Source organism: Dendropsophus ebraccatus, chromosome 10, assembly GCF_027789765.1.
Source record: "Dendropsophus ebraccatus isolate aDenEbr1 chromosome 10, aDenEbr1.pat, whole genome shotgun sequence".
Classification (NCBI taxonomy): Eukaryota; Metazoa; Chordata; class Amphibia; order Anura; family Hylidae; genus Dendropsophus; species Dendropsophus ebraccatus.
In genome coordinates this window covers 55,317,347-55,335,337 of record NC_091463.1, presented here as the reverse complement: position 1 = coordinate 55,335,337, position 17,991 = coordinate 55,317,347, and the positions used below count along the sequence as shown (strand labels likewise).

The 17,991-nt window shown below is 41.8% G+C and overlaps 1 protein-coding gene across 2 annotated transcripts in view; it reads right to left on the bottom strand.

Annotated features, from left to right (window-relative positions):
• COL4A5 (collagen type IV alpha 5 chain) overlaps positions 1-17,991 on the bottom strand; it is a 135,870-nt gene that overhangs the window by 67,594 nt on the left and 50,285 nt on the right. For both annotated transcript variants that reach the window (XM_069942631.1, XM_069942629.1), the window contains exons 3-13: positions 14,403-14,492; positions 13,329-13,373; positions 12,753-12,797; positions 12,611-12,673; positions 12,070-12,123; positions 10,372-10,398; positions 9,622-9,702; positions 4,926-4,988; positions 3,692-3,727; positions 3,551-3,592; positions 3,313-3,405 (exon numbers count right to left, since the gene is read on the bottom strand). In XM_069942631.1, the coding sequence (XP_069798732.1) occupies positions 3,313-3,405; positions 3,551-3,592; positions 3,692-3,727; positions 4,926-4,988; positions 9,622-9,702; positions 10,372-10,398; positions 12,070-12,123; positions 12,611-12,673; positions 12,753-12,797; positions 13,329-13,373; positions 14,403-14,492 (639 nt within the window). The remainder of the gene's footprint in view (positions 1-3,312; positions 3,406-3,550; positions 3,593-3,691; positions 3,728-4,925; positions 4,989-9,621; positions 9,703-10,371; positions 10,399-12,069; positions 12,124-12,610; positions 12,674-12,752; positions 12,798-13,328; positions 13,374-14,402; positions 14,493-17,991) is intronic.

Here is a 17,991-nt window from a genome sequence, read left to right as displayed (position 1 = left end):
GCCACGGCGCGCCTGGTACACGGATCTCGTGAACCTCGCCGCCGACGTCCCCTGGCGTCTACCAGACCGACCGGATCTTCTCACTCAAGGTCCGCTCTGCCACCCGCGTTTAGCCACGCTACGTTTGACGGCGTGGCTGTTGAAACCTGGATTCTGAAATCACGTGGTTTCTCTGATGCGGTCATTAGGACCATGATCAGGGCCCGGAAGCCTGCATCGGCAAGGATTTATTATCGTTGTTGGAAGGCTTTCCTCCGTCACTGTGAGGCCTGTTCTGCGCCTCCACTTCCCTTTTCTCTGGCGCAACTCCTGGCCTTCCTCCAGGCAGGTCTGGACGCAGGCTTAGCTCTGAGCTCTCTTAAGGGCCAGGTTTCTGCCCTTTCAGTTTTTTTCCAGAGACCATTGGCGTCAGTTCCTCAAGTCAGGACTTTTCTCCAAGGAGTGGCGCGCATTGCACCTCCTTATCGGCACCCAGTTCCCCCGTGGGATCTGAATCTCGTCCTGGATGCTATGCAGTCCCCTCCGTTTGAGCCCCTCCGGGAAGTGCCTTTGGCCATCTTGTCCTTTAAGGTGGCTTTCCTGGTGGCGGTTACGTCTGTCCGGAGGATTTCGGAATTGGCAGCCCTTTCTTGCCGCCCTCCCCTGCTGGTGTTGCACCAGGACAAGGCGGTACTTAGGCCCGTGGCTTCTTTTCAGCCCAAGGTGGTTTCGCCTTTCCACCTCAACGAAGATATTGTTCTTCCCTCTTTCTGCCCGGCCCCCTCTCATCCAAGGGAGCGCGCGCTCCACAAGCTGGATGTGGTTCGCGCCCTGCGCATCTATCTCTCCAGGACAAAGTCTCTTCGACACTCGGACTCACTCTTTGTCATCCCTGAGGGTCCTCGAAAGGGGTCAGCAGCGTCTAAGGCGACCCTGGCTCGCTGGGTCCGCTCCGCCATCGCTCAGGCTTACCGGAGTAAGGGTAAGTCGCCCCCGTTCCGGATTGCAGCTCACTCGACTCGTTCGGTTGGGGCTTCCTGGGCCATTCGTCATGGGGCCTCAGCTCTTCAACTCTGTAAGGCCGCCACGTGGTCCTCGCTGCACACCTTTTCTAGGTTTTACCGTGTGGACACGTTTGCATCGGCCGATGCGAGTCTGGGCCGCATGGTCTTGCAGGCAGCAGTGGCTTCTTCCTCTTCTTAGCTCCACTCTGTCTCTTCCCACCCAAGGGACTGCTTTTGGACGTCCCACGGTGTCTGTGTCCCCCAATAAGACGCACGAGAAAGGAGGAGTTTTTACTCACCGTAAACTCTCTTTCTCGTAGTCTTCATTGGGGGACACAGCACCCACCCTCTGTTGTCTGATTAAGGTTGCCTGTTGGCCTGTGTTGTTTTTCAGATTTTGAGTGTGGACTGTTTTTTCTTTATGGTTGTTTCGGCTCCTCCTACTGCTTTTTCACTACTGAATTAGCTCAGTGCCAGTGGGTGGGTATAGCCTGCTGGGAGGGGCCGACTTGTTTTGTTTTTTCTTAGTGTCAGCCTCCTAGTGGCAGCAGCCTATACCCACGGTGTCTGTGTCCCCCAATGAAGACTACGAGAAAGAGAGTTTACGGTGAGTAAAAACTCCTCCTTTTTTTGGGCCATTTGACTGCTGTTTTTTTGGATTTTTTGGATACAAATTATGTATTCACTCCTATTCATTATGTATTTAAATTATGTATTCACTCCTGGTTTTGGTTGAAAAAAGACTGACCGAAAAACAGAATTACTATGTGTGAACAATAGCCTAGGGTTAATGTGTATCCCAAGCTATGTTCAGACACAGAAACACTGTCGTAATTTTGAGTTAAAAATACGGTCTTATTTTCAATTTAATAATGTGCTCTATTGAAGTCTATGAGGAATTGACCATCAGGGCACACAAAACATAGAATAACAGTTGTAACTGAGTACGGACGTAAAATTAATAAACATGCATATTAGTTCTTTATTATTTCAGAAAAAAACGTCACAGGGGCGCCTCCTGGTGTAATAATGTTTAATAGCAATCCCCAAGTAAGGCTATGTTCACACTGTGTATGAGACTGGCAGTTCCGTGACCCGGACGGGTCACGGAACGTCCGGTCTCAGAAAAGATCATCCCGGCCAGTACTGTAGTACCGGCTGGATGATCTTTAGCGCTGCTGAATTCGGATGCGGGCGCATTCGTGCACTTGAATTCCCCGCTGCTCACAATGGAGTGTGTGTCCGAAGCCGAACGCTCCGTTGTGTAAACTGCTAGGGTTCAGTTCACACAATGTCAGTTTCTCGTGGCGCCGCTAGGGATCCCGACCAGAGTGTATACTATGTGTATACACTCCGGCCAGGATTCCCTCAGCCTTCAGCACAACAAAAGTTCTGTACTAATCACGGCCGCTGTTGCATCAGCCATGATTAGTATGGCACTTACATTGTGTGAACATAGCCTAAAATGCACTCACCTGGGAGAGCTGTACTAGGCACAACTTTAATGAAAGCTGGAAGTAGTTGACATTGCAGCTATGGGATACCACCAAAGTGGTAAGAAACAATGCAAACAGATAATCTTTGCGGGACCAATGGACCAAGAAACCCCACTGTTCAGCGCAGGTGTAGAGGTGAGTAGTCCAGGACAGAATCTCATGCCCACCATTCACAGTAAAGATTCCAATCCTGTGTTTATTTAGTGCAAAGCGTTTATTTAGTGCAACCCATAAGGTCTGTTGCACTAAATAAACACAAGACTGGAATTGTCTATGTGTGCGTTATACCGCTTACTGTGAATGGTGGGCATGAGATTCTGTCCCGGACTACTCACCTCTACACCTGCGCTGATCCAAAGAGTGGGGTTTCTTGGTCCATTGGTCCCGTAAGGATCATCTGTTTTCATTGTTTATTATATACAACCTACTTTTCCATAAAAAAAAAATTCCCACCTGTTCACACATGCTCACCTCACAGGTGAGTATATGGGGCACCTGGGACATTTACAGCCTATACTAGGAGTTTCCTGATTATAACAGGAGAATTGGGAAGTATGCCATGCAGAAAGCAGCCCTTGGGGACTAAAGCTGCAGAGGGTGCATTGTTTGTTTCTATCCACTTGTCAATGAACACACGGTTCATGTGTAGATCCTTAGGGACGTATTCCATATCCACTGATGATTTATGTAATGAACCAGAGCCGACACCTGCAGCTGCATTCCCTGAGGGATGAGCTAAGCGACCTAATCCCAACCCAAAGCATATTACAACATATGAAGCTCTATATGTGCTGTTTACTGATGCTACTAAGTAACATGCTCAGGACTCAAACCTTCTCTCCTTTCTGGACTTGACTGTCTCCTGGTTCCTTCTGCTCCGTTGACTGTCCAGGGGGTCCAGGGGGTCCTTGAAGTCCTGTGTCTCCCTAAAAGTCAACCACAAATTTATTAGAGTAATAAAAGGTTGTGAACACTTAGATTTTCAATGTGACTATAACAACATGTGTATTACCCTGAAACACCATAAGAATAAGCTGAAATAAGTATTAGCATACCATGCTATATACATACCTTTTCTCCTTTTGATCCTTGAAATTTCAAGCCCATGTTACCCTACAGAAATCACATTGGAAGAAACCATTAACATTAAATACTACGGGAACAATGTAAAAATGTTTTTGAAAAAAATAAACATAATTGAATGGTCCTCACCTTAGCTCCTGGGGTTCCGGGGGGACCAGGAGGCCCCTAAAAGATAAAAATAAGAATTACCCTGAATAAAATGAAATGTATATTAAAAATTGTATTGCCCTACCATTACCCAGTCCATATGGGGATACAAAGGGATGGTGGCCATACATTTTTAATATCTGTTGGCCGAACATTGGTTCAACAGATATCTCTCCAAACCTGCCCATACACGTGTTTGGCAAAGCCACATGTTCACTGGTCTGGTGTCAGCTTATCTCTCCCAGAACAACAGTGTATGCAGTGATGAATCAAAATGCCTGACAATCTTTCCACCAACATCATCTATCGGGGAAGAATTAGGAGGCCGCCATACATTTTATACACCTATAGTCGAAGCTGTGTGGGCATCTTTAGTACTAATATGTCCCCTAAGTTCATCCAAGGAGGATAAAGCATGTGGATGAAAGGATAGGGGAGGTTACAACCTTACAGAAATCAAATAGTATGTATGGCAATGTTTCCTGAGCAGCGACTCTCCAGATGTTGCAAAACTACAACTTCTATCAGGCCCTGGCAAACACAAATGTAAAGTATATTGTCCATAAGATCATATATACAGAACATACATATCCAATTAATTATTACTGCCACAACGATTAAGTTGAACAAGTTTATGTAATTTTTTGACAGTAAGATTATCGCAAACAATTTCCATGAATTTCCATGAATATTCATGCAGGAAAATTATTCATAATGCAATCACAGGCCATGACCATACAATGTCTTTTTTGGGCTGTTCGACAACAGTTTTTTTTTTAATGGCCATATTTTGCTGCCAAAATGCCAGCCGTCAAACAGCCAAAAAAGGACGTTGTGTGGTCGTGGCCATATACTGTTCAGATGTTCCAATGAATAATATAAATGAGAAAGTTGATCTGGTAGGAGCCAAATCTTTGCTTCTATGACTATGTGAATCTGTACACTCATAATATACAGTGAAGAACAACTCATATCAGGTAAGTCTCACTTAGCTTAAGAGCCATTATTAGGGTTTCCATTGGCCTTTCTGGTAGTTTTCATGGTAAGAATAGCGCATTTTTACTTTGACATAAAAAAATATCAGAACCCTCACTGACCCTTTTAATGTGAATTAGGACCAAGTGTTACCATTAAAGTATATCAAAGAAGAAGATCTGACAACAGTGTAAACACAGCCCAAGCATTACAACTAAGCAGTTTATTAAATGCACTGTACCGGTAATCCTGCAGGACCTGGACGCCCAACTGGACCCTGTATTCCTGGAGGACCAAGCAAACCCTATAGAAAAATACACACATTTATTGATGATATCTACTATAGTAAGAGTCCACTGCAGTTTGTTTCTCCTTAGTTTTATCACAATAATAGCATATTACAGTACCGTAAGGAGAACTTATCAATACTTTCTCCAGAAAACCAGAGTAAAATGTTGTAATTTTTTGGGGGCAAAGCTCATAAAAAGCCAAACATTTTTGGAGCAAACTGGTGGTTGCCCAAAAATTTGCGACAATTTTACCCCAAATGCCTTCACAAAATCCATTGATAAATCCTCTCAATATGCTTAAAGGGGTACTCCACCAAAAATCTTTTTCTTTCAAATCAACTGGTTTCAGAAAGGTACACAGATTTGTAATTTACTTCTATTTAAAATTATCAAGTCTTCTCATACTTATCAGCTGCTGTATGTCCTACAGGAAATGTTTTCTTTTCAGTCTGACAAAGTGCTCTCTGCTGCCACCCCTGTCCAGGGGGTGGCAGCAGTCAGGAACTGCCCAGAGCAGTAGAAAATCCCCATAGAAAACCTTTCCTCCTCTCGACAGTTCCTGTTTCAGACAGAGGTGGCAGCAGAGAGCACTGTGTCTGACTGAAAACAAAACAACATTTCCTGCTGGACATACAGCAGCTGATAAGTATGGAAAGACTTGAGATATTTAAATAGAAGTAAATTGCAAATCTATATAACTTTCTGAAACCAGATGATCTGAAAGAAAAAGATTTTTGTTGGAGTACCCCTTTAAAGTACACACAAATCCAAGTCATGTGTATAAGAGGGTGAGCAACATAGAAATATCAAATAATTATGTACATTGAAATATCAGAGAAACTTGTAAAGAGAATAAGTAAAGATGGAGAAGAAACACACTGATATAGATCAGCACCAAAGTCAGCAATACATATTCATAGATAGCTGTATAAATCAGAGATCAATATACAGTATCAAACATAAGGTCTTGACATATTGACGGGATATGCTATATATGTCTGCTTGGGGGAATGTTCAAGAACAAGGTTACCCAGTAAGTCAGTGGAGGGGGAGAGATAGATGGGTGTGCATATGTTTGTTACGTCATTAAACAAAACTCAGTGTTACATGTATAACACTGTCTATCTAGAAGAATAGCTAAAGGCTTATGGGCCCTGGTGCAAAAATTAAGCCCGGGCTCCTGTTCAGTCCCCATCTACTACAACCAAACAAAAATCTTACCTTGTACATACTAAGACCTCAGGCCAGAGATTAAACGTAAAGGGGATTGGCCACTTTATAGTAAAATTGCTCACTGTACAGTATTAGTAACTTTACTTACAGCCCTTATTAACAGTAGCTCCCTAAGTACCTAAAATAAGCTAAAATCAGGCTCCCCTCCTCCATGCTGTGGTGCCCTGCTCTGTGGTAATTCTGTCCATACGATGGCCGACACGGAGGACCATGTGACCATGCCCCGCCCCCAGTGTCCTTCATAGTCATATACAGGCTCAGTGTTGGACACTTGGGGGCGGGGCATGGTCACATGATCCTCCATGTTGGCCATCTTATGGACACATCGCAGAGCAGGTCAGCCTGACCTGGCGAAGTGTAGTCTGATTTTAGCTCTATGAGGTATACAGGGAGTTGCTGTTAGTATACTTCGTGAGTACAGTTACTGATACTGTACACTGAACAATTTTACTATAAAGTGGCCCACCCCTTTAACTCAAACACTTAAATCAGATGCTCAGACCATTTTAGACTTCAGACCAGACCCATGCATTTACACACTGCTCCTCACTCCAGCTCTGGGTGCCAAGGCCCAGTCACAACTTTTACCCCTACAGGTATACCCCTATCAATTCCAGTGGCCTACCATACGGTATCTGCAAAATAAGGAACAATAAGGAATAGCCCAAATGCTCTCTATTACACAGTTTGCTACTAGGTCTGTTAGTGACAACCTTACATCCCTAAATGCAATTTCTGAGTTCGATCAGAGCCAAGCATCACCACACTGGGTGCTTCTAGTATTCAGTGTCAGGTCACCATGTGCACTGTCCATCCAACATTGTGATGCTGACTAGCAAGTTCGACCCAAAGATTTTTTTCTTTGTTCATATAATGCACAATAGCCACTACTATTCCTGCAGTGCAGTAGCGAAATTAGGTGGGGGCAGAGGGGGCGGCCGCCCCTGAGCCCACCCTGGCAGGGGCCCACTGGGATCCCCAGAAAATATTGGCTGTATTGGGCCCCCTAGCATCCAGCAAGTGCAGGGCCCTGCTGGGTGCTGATCCTGGCCATTTAATCATTCCTGTGGCCGAAGGCAGAACAATTCTGCCTCCAGCCACAAAAGGACGCACAGCTGCAGTTACCGGCAGCTTCCGGCCTGAGCGGGGCCTGGACTGGCAAGCTGCTTCTCTGCAGGTCAGAGCGCCACCTGCTGGGCCGCCCGACCGGACCAATGAGATCGCCGCCGGGCCGCGATCTTCAAACAGCCGCGCAGGGGACACACTGGCCAGCCTACCGGGAGTCTGGGGGACTCCTCTCCAGGCTGCCGCTGCACAGCCTCTGGCCCCAAGTGCTGCCCGCTACACCCGCACCTGTCATACAGGGAGGCACGCCTGTCTGGCTTCCCGGAGTCTGGAGGAGGTCTCTCTAGGCCGCCGCTGCAGAGCCTGTGGCCCTAGCCACACACACTCTGGTGTCAGCCTGCCGGGACTCCAGAGACAACTGTCCAGGCCACCGCACAGCCCCCGTTCTCATCTCTAAGGTGTGCTCTGTGTGTGTGTGTCTGTGTGTCTGCACTCTGGTCTTTCTCTCTATAAGGTGTGTGTACTGTGCATATAGACATATACACACACAGTGCACACTCTCTCTCTATATATACTCATATGTATAGTCCTCCATGTATGGAGGAGACTGTCACAGTATATTCACACTCTGTATTGTCTCCTCCATGTACACTGTGCTGGCACTGTGTACATGAAGGACTATACATATGAGTGTGTGTATATACTGTATAGAGTGCATGTATATATATATATATATATATATATATATATATACAGTGCACACACCTTATAGAGAGAAAGACCACAGTGCACACTCTACCTCACTCTATACAGTATATACACACACTCATATGTATAGTCCTCCATGTACACAGTACCAGCACAGTGTACATGGAGGAGACAAAACAGAGTGTGAATATACTGTGACAGTCTCCTCCATACATGGAGGACTATACATATGAGTATATAGAGAGAGTGTGCACTCTGTGTGTATATGTGTATATGGACAGTACACACACCTTATAGAGAGAGACCACAGTGGCACTGTGCATATGCACAATGCAGAGAGAGTGCACTGTGATCTCTCTCTATAAGTTGTATGCACTGTCCATATACACATATACACACAGAGTGCACACTCTCTCTCTATATACTCATATGTATAGTCCTCCATGTATGGAGGAGACTGTCACAGTATATTCACACTCTGTATTGTCTCCTCCATATACACTGTGCTGGCTCTGGTGCTGTTTATACAGTCACTCTACTAACACAGTATATACAGCTACTGGCAGCTGGGGGGGACAATGCAGGAAAGAGTAGGGATAGGTACAGATAGTGATAGATTTATAAAAAAAAAAATTATAAAATTGAGATTAAAATCGAGAATCGTCCATAATGTTAATTTTTTTTTAATGTGTTTATATATGTGAAATGTAGAAGCCTCTAACACTAATCTAAATCTTAATTCACTATGAGCAATGGAGCAGAATATAACCTTTATTATTAAGAAAGCATTGTCGTCAAGTTTGGGTAACATAATCGGTTGGGGGCCCACTCAGACTTGCTCGCCCCCCTAGGCTGAACCCCTAGCTAAGCCCCTGCTGCAGTGTCATCTGTTTCACCCAGCTCTGTCACATCTATGCAGTTCATTACTGTGGCAGGGTCATGTGACCTCTGATCAGTCACCATATTGACTTTCAGATTTCAATCTGCATTCTCTTCCTTTCAAATCTGCTCCCAGTCCCATGGTGCACCAGTACAGCCTCACATGGGCAGCTAAAGACAGTACCATCCTTGCCTGTTAGGAGGACTGTGTAGTAATCCTCACATCTATACTGTACATCTATAATAAGTCCAGAGTCAGGGAACCAGTGATGTCATTAAATCCATCAAAACTGTGTGATAGGAGTTATATAATCATAATTTTTATTTAGGTGTCCAATAGGTTCATATCCCCACTGACGGTCAGTAGGGCCGGACTATTTTTCTGCTGTGATTTGTGCACAGAAACACATGTCATTTGCAGGGGGTCACCATGATACCCAACAAAGAAAAGGATTCCAGGAAATTTCAGATAGGACCATTTTAAGAGCAACAAATGAGGTAATACTAACTGAATTATATATTGACTGACTAGCTGCATAATGAGTAATAAAAAATTAAAAAAAACTCCAGGAGTGATACCGTTACCTCCCTTCTTACTGTGGCTTAATTTAATCGGTTAATGGTGTCACCTAAATAGACCTACACATTAAAGACCATTCAAGACACATATGTTTATATATTTTAGCTATTGTAAGTCAATCATAAATCTGAGAACGTTCTATAAAATACATTAGCTATTAACATGAGTGGATGAAAACTTACTGGTAAACCTGGGAGACCCGGTAGTCCCGATTCGCCTTTTTGTCCTGGCTGAGAAAGAGAAATAATTTCTCCTGGCTCCCCCTAAAGGTAGCAAAATAAATTGCATTAAAATTTGTATGACAAGTTTACTGGTGACATCTAGTGGCTGAATCATAAACTGCAATTTGAGCTCTTTTCTGTAACTAATAACATCCTAACATCATTGTATCCTGTCTGGAAGTAAAATATTTATTTTAATGATATTCATCAGAGCTTTCTAAAAGTCTACACATTTTACTTACTGCCAGACATCATATTTTACATAGATCAATAGCAATGTATTATCAATACTGAAAACAATACTACCTACCACTAACCTGAACCAGGGGTGTATATTAAAAATCAAAATGGGTGCAGCATTATGCCAGGTTTCACCAACCAAGACAAAAGATCCTATGCTTTGTGTTCCTTTCCACAACTAAAAGGCCAATTTGTGCCCCTTGATAGCTGACAATATATTTCCTCCAGAGGGGGGAGTTCTGCAATACTACCATATACCATATAGCTGAGGAGATATATAGAGTTATACCTGTACCTCTGAATTCTCCATCTAACCATGCTAAAACTAAAAGAACTATTTGAGTTCTAGCTGTATCTTCAGATCCTCAATATTGCAGTATACTCAGAATGCTGGTATACACAGACACATATGTAGGATTTATGCTTTAGTCCGTGTTTTCAAGTTCCTCAAGAAGAGAATTGTAGACTTACTTTTAAGCCTGGTAATCCGGGGGGACCCTGAAAATATACAAAGATGGCATCATTAACCCAAAGGAATAAAAGCACATGACTACAATAAATGCTATAGGGGTTTTCCATAATGTTGGGGCATGCTCAATGCTAGATAGGCAGGTGACTATTTAGAGATTCACTGATCCTCTGAATAAAAAGCAGCCCTACTAGTTAAGTGTTAACCTGTACAATAATGCTATTGGCCACCAGTGACACAATACACTCCTCCTGCCACCTTCACCTCAAAAACATTTCCAGAATCCGCTCTTTTCTCACCCCTGATTTCACAAAACTGCTACTACACGTTCTCATTATCTCCCGCTTGGACTAATGTAACATCCTCCTCTCTGGTCTTCCATCTAACTCCCTTGCCCCCCTCCAGTCTATCCTTAACTTGGCTACTTGGCTAATCTACCTTTCCCCTTGCTTTGCCTCTGCCTCTCTCTGCCAATTCCTTGACTGGCTCCCCTTTGCCCAAGGTATTCATTTTAAATTGTTGACCATGAAGTACAAATTATATACCTTTCTTTCCGCAGTGGTTAAAATAGAAATTAAAATATAACTTATTAAAATGTAACTTGGATTGCCGTAATATAAAAGTGCAAGATTAAAATTCCAGATAAAGAATATGTAGATCGCTCACATATTATTTATCTGGTATTTTAATCTTGCACTTTCCTACTACGGTCATCCAATTTACATTTTACTAAGTTCCTAATAAAAGTTATATTTTGAAATTTCAAACATTTGTTCCATTTGACTGAAAAACATTTGTCTGCGGATCTGCTGTGGACCCCCATCATATGCTCCATCACAAAATTAAAGTTATATTTTAATTACTGGCGAAAGAAGGGTATATAACTAGTTTCTAGTATTGATTTAGTATATCTATACCTCCCAGACTGGTCAGGGTATATTACCTCAAGACCATGACGTACAAGGCCATCCACAACCTGTCTCCTCCGTACATCTCTGCCTGATATCCCGCTACCGTCCCTCACGCAACCTCCGATCCTCCAGTGACCTCATTCTGCGCTCCCCCCTTGTTCGTACCTCACACAACCGCCTCCAAGACTTTGCCCGAGCCTCCCTCATACTTTTGAAATCACTACCCCGACACATTCGGCTCTCATCCACCATCATGTCATTTAAAAGTAGCCTGAAAACCCATCTCGTCAAACTAAGCTACAACCTATAACAATTCTTCACCACACTGACTGGCTGCACTTTACCTTCTGTGTCTCTCCCCTAACCTCATATATTGTAAGCCCTCGCGGGCAGAGTCCTCTTTCCCCATGTACCAGTCTTCCATTTATCTAATTCATGTAATATGTATTGATCATGTAATGTTCCTGTTTGTCACCCCCTATCGCTTGTATAGAGCTCTGAAATCAAGGGTGCTTTAAAGGGCTTTTCAGTGGGGATCTGACCACTGGAACCCGCACCAATACCAAGAACAGAAGAAAAATGTCCCCTGAGTGAATTAAGTAGCCACGTGCAATTAGTTTTCCTATTCTGTGAATTGGGCATAACTTATTAAATATTATATGAATACCCTGATAAATCAATGTGTGTTAGATGTGAGTGGAACTGGATAAATGCTTTTAAGCCGGCTTATACGGCTTGCATAAGCAGAATTTCTAGCTGATAACATACATCTATGTATACAGCTCCTACCTGTGGACCTTGAAGACCTGGAATTCCTGAACCTCCTGGATAACCTCGATCACCCTACAGAACAGGGACGACTGTTAAAGTAATTAAATCTCCAAATATAACATTTCATCTCTATGTCTCCTTCCAAGATTGTATACAATGGGGGGAGGAAATAAAAAGGGTGAAATGTGTATTGAGAAAATTCCATGATTTCACCTTTTCACAATTCACTAATAAATAATTTTACTGTGTAAAAAAATTACAAATAAATACAAAATACAAATAAATATTATTATTATTATTATTATTATTATTAATAATAATTAAACTCTTTAACTCTTCATGCACACTTCCATGTTCCTTTTTAGGAACAAGTCGGGTTTGTCTGGAAATTGATATTTTACTGGTGAAAACGTTTCATTTATATGCTGGAAATGAAACTCAGCTTTCATGGGTGGAAATATTTCATTTATTACCCCGATGTGTTTCTTCTTTTGTCTGTTGAACTACAAGTCTGGAGATGCGTTCCCATATGTGTTTAATAAACAGAATAATTTTATACCTTTGTGCCATTGCATCCTGGAATACCGGCAGGTCCGGGGGATCCATCCTGCCCTGGTAAACCCTGAAAGAGCAATGTGAGCAGTTAAATGGACAGTCAGTACTAAAGAAACATATTCCAGGACACATGGGGTTGTACTTACGGGCAATCCAGGAGCGCCAGGAAATCCTGGAAGACCTGGAGGTCCCTGAAAAGAAACATAAATTATCAATACAATATAAACAGTCACACCAGTCAGAGGAGAATATCAGACACAGGACTAGGATTGGTTTACCTACTGATTTTATTCACTTTTAGTTTAAATGGAAATATCACTCAAAGGCTATGTTCCCACTACATATAAACAACGGACATTATTTAGCACTCAAAACAACGGCCGTTATTTGGCACTTAAAACACCAACCATTGTTTTGAGTATGAAATAACGGCCGTTTTGAATGAAAAATTGCATTGCAGTTTATGAACAATGACCAGAAATAAACAACGACCATTGTTCAATCTATTGTGTGAAACCATGGCCATTGTTTTTATTGACTTCAATGCAAATCATTGCATTATGAACAGAACAGCCATTATTTTAATAGAAAACAACAGCGTTCTTTTCATAAAAAGTACAGTGTGTGAACATAGCCAAAATGGTACTTAACATAAAGCAATATATGAATATATACGCACATAGCCTGGTTTGTCATATTAACAGTGACACAAGTTTACATACTCTTATTCCTTTGGGTCCAACTGATCCTGGTATGCCATCATCACCCTAAAAACAAATAGTAAGGGAGAGATGTGTTACTGGAAGTCTGGGACTTCCATGATCGAAAACGACAAAGTAATATAACAGTATGAAAATTTTAGAGTAAGTAAAATAAGCACCCCCCTGGTGGCATCATGATCTAATGAAAACTTTTTATTAAATAGAAAATAAAAAAAAAAAATTATGAATGGCTGATATATAGTATATGTCAGTTGTGATTTGCTGACATCTAGTGGTGGAATCAGTAATTGCATGCTAGATACTTATTCCATCCAGCTGCTAATAGGAGACAGATATTTAGAAATTCACAGATGGAAAATCCGATAAAAGTTAAATGTTCATTAAGAAATATTATTGCTTTTCATTTATTTATAAGGAGCTAATGTTTTGCTCTTTAAACACTAAGAGCACCTAAAAGGTTTTTATTGAATAATTATTATTCATAAACATTGTAGTCAGAAAACTGCTGACGCAAGGAAGTGTTGCCTAGAGGTGACTCTCACAAGTTTCTTTCAGGATCTCTTAGGACAAACAAAATCTCTATAGCAGACTGGGTTCTTTTTATTTTTCAATAAAACTTTCAACTGACTTACAATAAAAAGCATAGTGGGAATAATTCTAAAATTTTCTAATTGTTCTTTATATCCGTTCTGTTCTTGTCACTTTTTTTCCTGTTAAATACAACTTTTGACTTTTTTTTAAAGGTTAAAAAAGAGACAGGATGCAAAAGCATAGTGTGACCCTAGCCTAACTCTCACTGTCACAGATGAAAAGAGATGACATTCACAATTGTTTCTATTGCGTGCTGACATGTAAAACATAGTATTTCATAGGTACTTTCTGTAGCAGTTATTTCTGCACATGCCTCTAGTGCCATCTGGTGGCTTAGGACTACAATCATATTATAACTGTACCATTGGCTGTATTAATACATAAGGGACATAGTATTTTTACAAGAATAATTGTTATCGTTAGAAAATCATTTTGTGGAACAATCAAAAGTCAGAAGTATTTGACTATAATTTGTCTTCTTACCTTTGGACCACGAGATCCAGGTGGCCCTTCAGGTCCTGGAAATCCAGGTAAACCAAGCGGTCCTTCTAATCCGGGAAGCCCCCTCTCTCCCTATAAGAGACAAAGAGTTAATAATCAAAAACTTTCTCAAATATAATTACCTTTACTGCGTGCATAACGCATAACATAAGGTGAAAAATTTGTTGGAAATATATGTTATTGCATAAAATAATGTTTCAGAAATTGGAGTACATTGGGGTACAACCCAGTTATTGGCCAAGATTTACTAATCTGCCTGAACCGTAACTATCTGGATTTTGCCCACAGCAACCAATCACACGTCAGCTTTTATATCCTAATGAGCTGTAGTAATGTGCTGTGATTAGTTGCTATGGGCAAAATCCTGACAGTATTGGTTTCAGGGAGATTGATAAATCTAAGCAGTGTTATGTCATACAGAAATGGAATGTATCACAGTCATTCACTACTATATAAGATGATGATGGGGTTAAAGGGGTTATCTAGTGCTACAAAAAACATGGCCACTTTCTTCCAGAGACAGCACCTCTCTTGTCTCCAGCTTGGGTGGGGTTTGCTGCTCAGTTCCATTGAAGTGAATGGAGCTTAATTGCAAACCGCACCTGAACTGGAGACAAGAGTCGTGTTATCTCTGAAAGAAAGTGGCCATGTTGTTGTAGCGCTGGATAACCCCTTTAATGCTACTCTTAGATGTGGGATCTCCTGCATCATGTCACATACTGACTACACATCTGATGTATATGTATCCTGCCTGTTGGTTTGTTTGTTTATTTGAGCCAAAATAACGTTTGTTATTTTGAAAGTGAAGACATTATTGCAAAATTAGGGAGGTTATTTAAGCTCAAAAAGACGGTTGTCAAACGGCCAAAAAAAGATAGTGTATGCAGCTAGCCTATTGCAGTATTATTTAGGTAATGTACATTACTATTACTTGGGCAATCTATAGAAGTATTATGTGCACTATATTTGTCTGGTGACCACTTTATCAATAACAGCTACTGCTAATGTCATTTCTACTTTATACTTGTCCTTGAGCTTGTGGTTGCACACAAACAGAAGAGGCTGTCCTGCTCCTCTATTTAGTATACAGTAAGAAAACGAAGCAACAGCATGGAGGACTTTATATTGTAGTACTGGGCAGTGTAAACTGTAAATCCAGCCCTGGGGTGAGATTGAAAACCTACTACATCCTCTCTGTCTGCCTTCCTCTCTCTCTCTCTCTCTCTCTCTCTCTCTCTCTCTCTCTCTACAGCCACTCTTCCCATCTCCATAGAACTTTATAGGCAGCTGTAACCTGATCCTTCAGTGAGCTGGTCATCTGGAGTTGAACTTCAAAGGATTCGTTTATAAAAGGAGATAATGCAGTGGGGCCTATTTAGTGATGACAGGGGCACAATATATGCAAAGTTTCTTAAATTTGCTAGGTTCAAGTTTATTGAATGTGTACTACCAATTCAATGTAAATGATGTCAAAACATATAAGAAATATGAGGAGTCCCCATTCAAGCAGAGAAATCGCAATAGGAGGCATATAGTAGGGGATTATAGCATATCTGCAGCCCTTTAAACCTTTTACCTGGGCACCCCATATAAATGTTGTGGAGATCTGTCTTATACTAGGTGGCACTCAGTGGTAGCTAAGGGAATCCTGAATCTACAAGTTGTGTGTATGCAGTGGATTAGCTGTAATAAATGTATTTTTCTCAAAAACAGCCCTGCGGCAGGTGTACATGTGACAGATGGATATGCGCTGTCTGAGCATCCTGACTGGTAGCTAACACAGCTCTCTGGGAACATGACTCAAAGCTTTGGCTGGGCAGCTATCCAGTACAATACCACAGTCTGCCCCCAGGGAGGTATTTTAGACTAATTATATAGTGGATATCATTTCCTTCTAAAATCATTAAATTCTTTGTAGATGATGTCCAATTAAATGATCTATGGCCTTGTTTATAGGCATCCCCGGCAGGAAACAATAACCCAGGCCCTCGCTGTAAATCTGTGCGATTAGGAGTACACTGGTTTGTGTGCTCAGAGATCTCGTTCATATTCCTATATTAAGATGGTATGGCTCCAGATAATATATGCTTGTGCAAACAGAAAACGCCCAGCCAAGAAAAATGGGGTTCACTGCAGAGTGAACTGTTCTTTCAACAAGTACCAATTGAATTGTGTATAGTCTAGTAGAGTAAGGGCCATATTACACGGCCCAATCACTAATGTAAATGAGCGCCGATCTAGCAGATCAGGCTTACTAAGCATATGACACGGCTTGATAGTCCTGCAGCAAGGACTGCATGGGCAAAATTAGTGATGTCCGTGCAGCTCTTGCTGTATATAGTAAATAATAAAGTATACTTTACCTTTCCACGCTCCCCGATGCTTCTGGCCACTCCCTGCAGCCGCTTCACTCTGAAGTGACAGGCCGGCTGAGACGGGACGGCGCCACAGCCAATGATATGCTGAGCGGACTGTCACGTCAAAGACCAGTGTAGAAGCTTCAGCAACCGTGTTGGCGAGTGGGCATAAGCGAGAAGAACATCTGGGAGGGTGGAGAGGTATATATAGAGGTTTTCATTTTTTTACAGTCATCATCCATTTTAGGGCCCTATTACACAGAGCGATTATCTGCCAAATCAGGCCAATTCAGCAGATTTTTGCTTTGTGTAATAAAGACAACGATCAGCTGATGAAACGATCATCAGCTGATCGTTGTAGTTTATTCCAAACTATTTTTCATGTAATAGCGATGTGCGGCTGATAACTGATGACTGTGTAAAAAAAAATAATAATAAAGTTTATACATCTCCTTGCTCCCACTGTTCTCCCCTCTTCTGCCCGCTGTACAACTTCAGAGCTGGTCTGAAGTGATAAGCTGCTCACTGGCCAAGAAGGGGCAGTGCCAGGACCAGTGATTGGCTAAAAGGCCTGTCACTTTAGAGACTGGTTCTAAAGTTTCACCGGTAGCTGCAGACAGCTAAGGATGTCCATGAAACCCTTGCCGCATGATTATCGAGCTGTGTAATAGGTTTAGTAAGGCTGGGTTCACACTGCATTGTCAGCATACGTTTAACGGATCCGTTTTTTTTAACAGACCAAAAAATAGTGTCAGCAACGTTATTGTGTCCGTCAAAAAAAACGGATCCCTTTTTTTAATAATGTAAGTCAATGGAAAAACGGATCAAAACGGATGCACACAAATGCATCCGTTTTTTGCAATCCGTCTTTCATCCGTTTTTTTGCAAAAACGCAGTGTGAACCCAGCCTAAGCCTGATCTGCTAGATCGGCGTTCGTTTACACTACTGATCGGGCTGTGTAACAACGCTCAAATATTAGCTGATTATCATTGTTATCGGCTGATCATTGTCTTTATTACATTGAGTAATAATCTGACCTAAATCGCTCTGTGTAATAGGACCCTATGATTAACTCTGTGTATAGTGTAAATTCATACAAGTAGATATTATTAATGCTTTGCTTGATTGGGGTATATAGATTATAATCTACTGAGTGTGGACAATGTATAATAATGCTGAGATAAGATTCTCAATGCAAAGAATTAAAGCGTTC